Here is a 9,308-nt window from a genome sequence, read left to right on the forward strand (position 1 = left end):
TGGGTTACAAGAAGGATACCAAACAAGTAAAGTAAGTGCAATCCTGTTTTTTTTTTTTCCCTGTTGTATGTACTAATTTTTAAGTAAAGTAAGTGCAATCTTGTTTTTTTTTTTCCCTGTTGTATGTACTAATTTTTTATATTGTAATTTCCTACAATAAAATGATAACATTTTGTGTTGTAGTTGATGGGGGTGATTGACAAGGAAAAGGCCCAAATAGTCGGAAAGACTCCACCAGAACATATTCAAGTTGTCGAGAAAGCATTTGACCTCATCCAAGATAAGATTGGTAGATGGGGTGTTGCCATGAACGAGATGTGGAGGTTGATGGGCAGCTTTTTGGCAGACGTCCATGAAGACATGGCTACTGAAGCGAGCCAAAAAAAGCAACGAAAGGGTAAAGGAAAAATTGAAGAGGAGGAGGATTACAGTGTTCATGAAGACGAAATAGATAGTGGAGCTGAGGATTTTGCCAGTGAATCTGATAGTGACAAATAAAGAAAAAAGAAAAAGAAGGTGAAGAAAGGGTTGATTAAGGTATTCACCATTATTATATTAATTATTATTTATTTAAATGTATATGATCACGAAAGTATGATATATAAATATAATGATGGTGTTTATATATGGTTTAATCTATTATCATTTCTGTCGTTACATACTCCTATTAATGGTTTGATATGCTTATTTATGTTATAAATGTATATTAATGAAAATATGGTTTAACCTATAATCCGGTTTGTCATTACATAAATATGTGTTTTCTTATTTTATAACTATGTTTATTCTACCCTCCCTTCTTAGAAAGCAGCCGAGGAGGCAGAGGAAAAGAAAGAGGAGGAAGAGATTGAGGAGGAAGAGATAGATGAGGAAAAGTTAGAGGAGGAAGTACCAAAGAAAAAAAAACAAGGGTAGAAAAATGGGGATGACAGCTTTGAAGAAGGTATTCACCCTTATCATATTGATTTTTACTTATTTGTATTTATATGATCACCAGAAAATGATACATAAAAATAAAGATGGTGTTTAATATATGGTTTATGTTCATGTTTGTCATTACATATTATTGTCGTTGATGTGATATGTAGTTATGTTATATATATTTATGGAAATGTGGTTTATCCTATATACATATTGGTCATTACATAGGTATGTAATATGTAATTTCTTAACTCTATGTATACTGCTCTCCTTTGTCAGAAAGCAGTCAAGGATGCTGAAGAAGATGTTGAGGAAACAGAAACAATGGAAGAGGAGGAGGAGCAAGTTCCAAAGCCAAAAACAAAGGGAGAACAAGGAGCTTCGAAAAGGAAGATTGATTCTGATGATGGGAAACAAAAGGGAGAGAAGGAGAAAGTTGTTAGGGCCCCAAAGGAAGTTAGCCAGAACAAAAAAAAGGGAAAGAAATCTGATCAATCTGAAGAATCTGAAGAGGCTGCTTCAAAGAAGAAAAAGACCACAAAAATTAAGGAGAAATCTGAAGCAGTGGTTGAAGAAAACAAAGATGCTGATTCGGATGAAGGTGAAGACGAGGAACAAAATCAAAGCACGAACTTAATCGTAAAACGTCTGACATCATCAATTGAAAATCCATACATGCACACTGTTCGTGAGCCACATGCTCAAGATGATAATGCTGAAAAAGACCTTCCGACAAGTGAAGTTGCTATCGAGGTCGATAAAAAAGCCGAAGAAGATGAAGTTTTAGTAGGTTTTGGCTTTGAATCAGCTAAGAATGCTTAGGCTATGGAAACAAAATCCACAAGTGTGAAAGAGGTTGTGGGTGAAGTCGATGCAACAATAAACCAAACCGAAGCTAATGAGGCGGCGGAGGATGAGCGCGGCAATGCAAAAGAAGGTGAGAAAGGTGGTGATCATGCTATCTCTGCTACCACCAGTCAACCTGCTGAAGATGTTGGTGACCATGGTGTATTTGATACCACCACGGGGCGTGGTGATCAAGGTGATGGATTTGTTGTCAGTGCAGCTAATCAAGGTGGTGATGGTCATGAGGTATCTGCTAAATGAAGATAACTATGAAGTTTTAGTTTGAACTGTCTTTAACATAACGTAGTATTGGATATTACATATTTTGAATAGCTGATGTTTTCTTATTGATTTCATGGACAAGTTTATGTTTTTATTTGCAGAAGTTAAGGGTTTATATGTACGTAGGACGGTAGGATTGCCTTAACCATTAAGTATTAGTACTATATTTTTAAAAACAGTATGTATTGTTATATGCAACAACTCATATGTTTGATGGTTTAGACTCATTGTTAATGTTTTTTGTTTATAGTCCCTTCCTCATGCCATTACTATAATTTTAATTAATTTGCACAATGAAGTTGGAGTAAAATAAATATTAATAAAAATTCAACAAAGAAAATATCTTTCCAAATGATTAGCATCTTTAATTTAATTAAAAGAAAAATTATCCACAAGGCATATAACTTACAAAAAAAATGGACCAAATGAAATATGAATAAACAAGAAAGCAGCTTCTTTGTTTGAAGTTTTATTTATGTAATGTCATGTTTAAACAAAGGACATTGCCCAGTCATATTTATAACCTTATAGTGAAAGTTTTTACATGTTCCAAAAAAAAATGACCAAAGAGAATATAAATAAACAAGAAAGCAGCTTCTTTGTTTGAAGTTTTATTTATGTAATGTCATGTTTAAACAAAGGACATTACCCGGTCATAATTATAACCTTATAGTGAAAGTTTTTACATGTTCCAAAAAAAAAATGACCAAAGAGAATATAAATAAACAAGAAAGCAGCTTCTTTGTTTGTAGTTTTATTTATGTAATGTCATGTTTAAAAATAGGACATTGTCCAGTCATATTTATAACCTTATAGTGCAAGTTTTTACATGTTACAAAAAAAATGACCAAAGAGAATATAAATAAACAAGAAAGCAGCTTCTTTATTTGAAGTTTTATTTATGTAATGTCATATTTAAAAATAGGAAATTGCCCAGTCATATTTATAACCTTATAGTGCAAGTTTTTACATGTTCCAAAAAAAAAATGACCAAAGAGAATATAAATAAATAAGAAAGCAGCTTCTTTGTTTGAAGTTTTATTAATGTAATGTCATGTTTAAACATGGGATATTGCCCAGTCTTATATATAACCATATACAACAAGTTTTTACATGTTCCAAAAAAATAAAATAAAAAAACTGATCAAAGGGAATATAAATAAACAAGAAAGCAGCTTCTTTGTTTGAAGTTTTATTAATGTAATGTCATGTTTAAACATGGAATATTGCCCAGTCTTATATATAACCATATAGAGCAAGTTTTTACATGTTCCAAAAAAAATGATCAAAGGGAATATAAATAAACAAGAAAGCAACACAACAACATCTTTGTTTGACGTTTTATTTATGTAATGTCATGTGTAAACATAGGACATTGCTCAAGCATGTATATAACTATATAGAGCAAGTTTTTACATGTTCCAAAAAAAAAAAATTGATTAAAGGGAATATAAATAAATAAGAAAGCAGCACAACAACTTCTTTGTTTGAAGTTTTATTTATGTAATGTCATGTGTAAACATAGGACATTGCCCAGTCATGTATATGACAACATAGTGCAAGTTTTTACATGTTCCAAAAAAAAAAAGGATCGGGGTTATTAGTTTCCTGTTTGATTATTTTTAATCTTTTTTTTTTGGTAACTATATGTGTTGTCTTTAATTACAGTAAGATACACCTATTTGTTATCATACAAACATGACAATTAAAATATATTACTATATGGGTAAAGATAGACAACAATATAAAGGGAGAAGTGGTATAAAAACAAGAGGGAATCATTAAAAGTGTGTCATATTTTTAGGTATTGTCCGTATAATAAATAAATCATTGCATATATATATATATATACATATATGTATATATGTATATATATATATGTATGTATATTAAAAAAAAGAAATTCAAAGTCACTAATCATTGAAAAATAATCTTGTTACAACACAAATTTCACTTGTGTACTGCACAAAATGTAAACATGTTCGTAGACTAAACAATGTAATTATCGCCGTTCAAACGGAAAAATCACTGCACAACCTCTTGATGTTTTCATCGATATTATGCTCGCTGGTAAGAAGCTTTGCCAAGTACTTTAATCGTTCGACACGCATTTCACTTGTCTGTTGAATGAAACAATAAAAAAGAGAGTTAAATTTATTGCAATTGTACAATAGTGTAAATTTCACAATTAATAAAGTTTCAAGACATACTGTATAAGTAATGTCCTTCATGGCCCTGATATCACCACACTCGATGTACTTCAAGACATACATTCCACAATCACGGCTGAAAATAAATTTATCTTAGCAATATAAATTAAACAGATGAATATTTAGCATAATGGTATGATGTTAGATGGATATACCCGTGTGGTTGCGTATGAACATCTAAACGTTGATGTGAAATAACTGTATAGTCTTTGAAAAATCGACCCAATGGATTTCTTCGCGTAGCACTGCTAGCATATTTCATCTGTTCACATTTTCAAATAACATTATAATTACACATCAACAACATGTTTTTATAAGGCTAACACACAGCTAGTCAATTAGTTACCATATCCATTGAAAGAAGCATTCGTCCATTAGTATTCTCTTGAGGATCAACAATGTACACCATTTTATCAAAGACATGATATACTAGTAGGAACCAATTTGGTGCGCCTAATTCCGTAACCGGGATGAATATCTTTTGAACATACATCATTTTATGACGCACATACCATTAAACACATATGCAAAAATGTACAAAACAAACAAAGCTCAAACTTGTTCAATCTTGTTGAGATCTCCACACGGTACAAAGGGTTCAAACACTTTGTACTAGTAATTAAGAGTCTATTGATTTATCATATGCGGGCACCGTTCATCTGATCTCATTACTATAGTCTGGGTGCAGCATGTAATTATACTATTGTTATAAATCATAATCAATTGACATGTGTAGTAGTAACTATTGTCAATACCTGAAATATTGCCGGCAATATGGGCTTAGTTGGGTCATTTAATCCCATTACCATATCATATAAGTACACATTTATCAGAAAAAAAACCAAAACAAAACAAATGACATATATGATAACATGTCTATAAACATTAAACTAAGAAGGGTTGGAAGATTACAATATATCATACCTGAGCAGATAGAAATCTATCTGGATACAAAGACCAAGATACACTAATGGTCAACCTGATAATTGGTTTATTTTTGGCACAATAGAATTCTTCAGAATGTCGTTCTTTGTGAACCATGATATATATATGTTTCTCCAAAGATGTTAGTTGTGATACATATTCAAGAAATAGGAGAGTTGGAGAATGCTGATCTTGAAACTGATTCACATCACCATTACCATCGAAACTTTGTACTTTAACCTTATTACTTGGTCCCTGCGTGTAATGCGTAGAAATTTAGATAACAATGAACCATAGTAAAATAGGGTAATAAAATAATTATGCAATAACCAGTACTGTGTTTAGTCATTGCTATATTAACAAATAATTTTATACAAGATCACCTCTCCATTAAATGCATTCGTAATTCATTTCTTCTGCCTCTTTGATTTTGATAATTGGGCCTGCATATAATTGTTTGTACGATGTCACTTTTTTGGATCAAATAGAGTTGAATATTAAAATAAGAAACATAATGGAAATATGATTACCCATTCTCCAAGAGTTTTGTTTTCCTTTTCGACGGAGCACGTTGATTTTTTTCATGACCAGGCGTATGTTGCTACAATACACAGTTAGCAATAATCATTACACATATTTAATTGTAAGGAATTATTCATGTCTATTACCTTTTCCACTTGTGCTTTTGATTTGCTCTTATTTCCTTTTTCTGGCTTTGAGGACGGTGAAAGCTTTATAACATGTAATGACCAAAATATTAATGAAAGTTTACCACAAATTAAAAATATATTAATTAAATGTAATGATTAATATAATAATGAATGATTACCTTTTCTACAATCACAGAGTTATCGATTAAATGATTTATTGCTCTAGTCCTTGGCCTCTTATGCGGTCTCTTCTTTGAATTTGAATCTGAGGAAATCATGTCATTAGATTTGTCAATACCAGTCTTTGGTGTTGGTTTTGGCTTTGGAGTTTTCACTTTTATGTCAGGGCTTTTAGCCTTCTCTTTTGCTTTTGTGTCCTTCAGTGTTTCCTCCTTATCAATAATGTCCTTTAGTGTTTCAAGACCCGGCGGAAATTGAGTCTCATTAAAACGGATATTACAAATGCTAAATGAATCAATATCCAAGCATTTTAACTCGTTCTTGTTCTTCATCGGAAGTGTTTTCCACATCTAGAGAGTTTTCCACATCCAGAGTGTTATCGACATCAAGAGTGTTGTCCACATCTGGAGTGTTTTCCACATCTAGCTTTCGCTTGGTGGTTGAGACACGTGTACTGACAATCAACTCACCATCAACTCACCATTAGCGCTTAGGAAAGGAGACTTAGAGCGATTTAGGAGTTGTTGATTCGCAATGGTACCGATTGATTCTGGAACCTTGGACGTACTATTGGATAAACTTTTGCTTATACTTGCAACTTCGGTAATTAGTGCAGCCAATGATACCTCCATGTTTGACACTTTGTTGTGAATGTCTTTTATCATTCCCTTATATTCTTTATATTTCTACAAGGAAAAGGCAAGTATTTTGGTATTGATTTTACTAATGACAAGAAATTCCAAATCTTTGTCGATGACATAAACCCTAGATATATGCAATTAATTTGTTCTTGAAAAATTTCAATAGATAAACCCTATATACATATATGCAATCAATGTTTAAAATCGAATATAAATTACACAATTTAATAATTAAATTAGAGTACAAATACATATAAACAAACCTGTTTAGAGTAACTTACATCTGCTTTCTTTTTAACCATGGTTGGTGTTCAAAGGCAATATTCGGCAATCGCAAAAACTTGCAAAAAGAGTTTTCCGTGTAGAACGATGGAGATGTGCAACTTAAAATATTTTGAAAATATTAAAATATAATCTTTTCAAAATTTTAAAATTATACTAAGAAATAATCTATAAAATAATTATAAGATAAGAAATTAGGAAACTATCCTTTTTTTTAATTGGTGATTGAAATGTTTTTTAAATAATATTTCTATTGTTAATAGATATCCTAAAAGATCTTTCAAAAAAAAAATAGATATTCTAAAAGATATTGATTCCATAAATTTTTTTTATATTTAATAATTACATTTGATTGAATTTTATTTTTATACATGATTAGGTAAAATTATCTTCTAATGGTCGCACATTAATTTAAATTAATTAGTAATGTCCAACATAACATAGGGGCATAACTGTTTAATAGTTAAGTTGTACATAATAGGTAATGTCTTATTTATGAGTATGACAATTCCTTACACACAAACACGATTTGGAATTCCCGTCTCCAACATTTTGGATCAAATAGCGTTTCGAAGAAAAACGATACGGTTTCGTAACTGGTTTTCTTGAATAACCTAGATCACCAAAATAAATCAAATTTTTTGTGATCGAATTCATAAATTCGATGTTTAAGCATCCGCTGATTGATATTGTACAAATGAAATCTAATTTTCTACAAACGCCGATATGAATCAGGACTGTAGAACTTATTTCGTTTTCTCCATCCACGCACAAATGTAGAACTTCTCTATCGGTTTATTCATCGACACACGACTGTTGACCTTAATTTCTAGAGGAATTCAGCGATTGTTGAACAATGATGTTGAAGAATTATTGGTTTCTTCATTGAAGGATGTTGAAGAATGTCGATGAACAATGATGAATTACGAAGAACGATGATGAATTTTTTTTAATTATTGTTTTTTTTTAATTTAATCTTATTTTTTTATTTAATTAAAAATTGAATTTTATAAATATATTACGAAAATTATAAAATGATTTTTGAAATTACAGTAATTAATTTTTGAAAATTAAAAAAAGAATTAAAAAAGGGAAATACCTAAAATAACCTTTGACCAAACCTTAAAACAAGATAAAAAATCCACCAATCATGTTTAAGTATAGTGGTAGTACAAATGAAATGGACCATAGTAGAAACATCCAAATAAATTTTTACAAATAGGTTTAAGGTTTCCCTTGAGGATTTCTTGTCACTTGTTTTAGTTAATACATAATCTTTGCTTCTCTAGTCGTGATATTTGCCAAGCTCCCCTGTTAACCGAAGTAGTGAACTAAAGGATTCAATCTTAACTGCAAAGCTCCAGTAATATGATGAAAGACTCATTAAATGAGGTTAGAAATATGTATGACATGATATACTTAATTGTTCCAAGTCTCAACAACCTAGAAACTTACATTTTGGAAGGACTATAGCAATGACAAATAAAATATCCAATAGTCTAATAATTTGTGAACCTTTAATTTTTATTGAGTAATTTAGCATCTGTCTCCCTTGAAATCTATTATGTGGACACTTATATACAGACATCTAGTGCAATATATGAATTTTAATTATTTTGTTGTTATTTATGCATTTTATTTAATTCAAATATATTAGATTTGACTTTGGGGGTACTAGGCTTATATATCTTAGCGACTTTTTTTTACCTGTAGTTGCCCATTTATTTTAAGTGATTAAAACCTTTGTGTTGTTTGTAGGTTGTGAGAAATGAACTAACCATGTGTTTATGAAAAACATGAGGAGATGGTACAATGTTTTAACTGAGAATGATCACTGATTTTTTGCTGAGAAGCTAGTCATTTATTCTATTGAATGAAAGCAGAATGAGAGAGTGTGAATCCAATTATCAAAGTGTAGTACATTTTCTGATAATGCATAATGCATTTCAGCTTTATCAACTTAACCTTGTTTGTCTAAGGTAGTGTAATATCACTGTAATCTACACCTTGTTTGTTTTAATCTATATGCTCTAGACCTCTCATATAGTGTCTTTTTTTTTACAATCTTTTATTGTATGTGATATTGTGAATGGCTGAAAGCTGATGTCTTACACTGTCAATGAATGCCAAATTTTCATTTCCTCAAAAAGGATGGCATATATGACTTTTTGGAACTGATTTGACGATAGAACCTGGTAATTGCTGTTACAATTGGCTAACCAATATATAAAAATTCATTTATGTACTTGCCTTTTCCTGTTGGATTTGTACTGGATGTTTTAAAATAATTTATGTGATTATCCCCCTTTCAGGTACCCACTGGGTCGTGTGATTGGCGAAACCGTTTATCCTAGATTAACGACACTGACGAC

The 9,308-nt window shown here is 31.0% G+C and overlaps 1 protein-coding gene across 1 annotated transcript; it reads left to right on the forward strand.

Annotated features, from left to right (window-relative positions):
- Positions 1 to 919: 919 nt before the first annotated feature.
- LOC110703754 (uncharacterized protein DDB_G0283697-like) lies at positions 920 to 1,743 on the forward strand. Its single transcript, XM_021881540.1, has 2 exons — positions 920 to 943; positions 1,201 to 1,743. The coding sequence occupies exons 1-2, from the start codon at positions 920 to 922 to the stop codon at positions 1,741 to 1,743; spliced, it is 567 nt and encodes a 188-aa protein (XP_021737232.1).
- Positions 1,744 to 9,308: the final 7,565 nt, after the last annotated feature.

Source organism: Chenopodium quinoa, unplaced genomic scaffold (assembly GCF_001683475.1).
Source record: "Chenopodium quinoa cultivar QQ74 unplaced genomic scaffold, ASM168347v1, whole genome shotgun sequence".
Taxonomy (NCBI): Eukaryota; Viridiplantae; Streptophyta; class Magnoliopsida; order Caryophyllales; family Amaranthaceae; genus Chenopodium; species Chenopodium quinoa.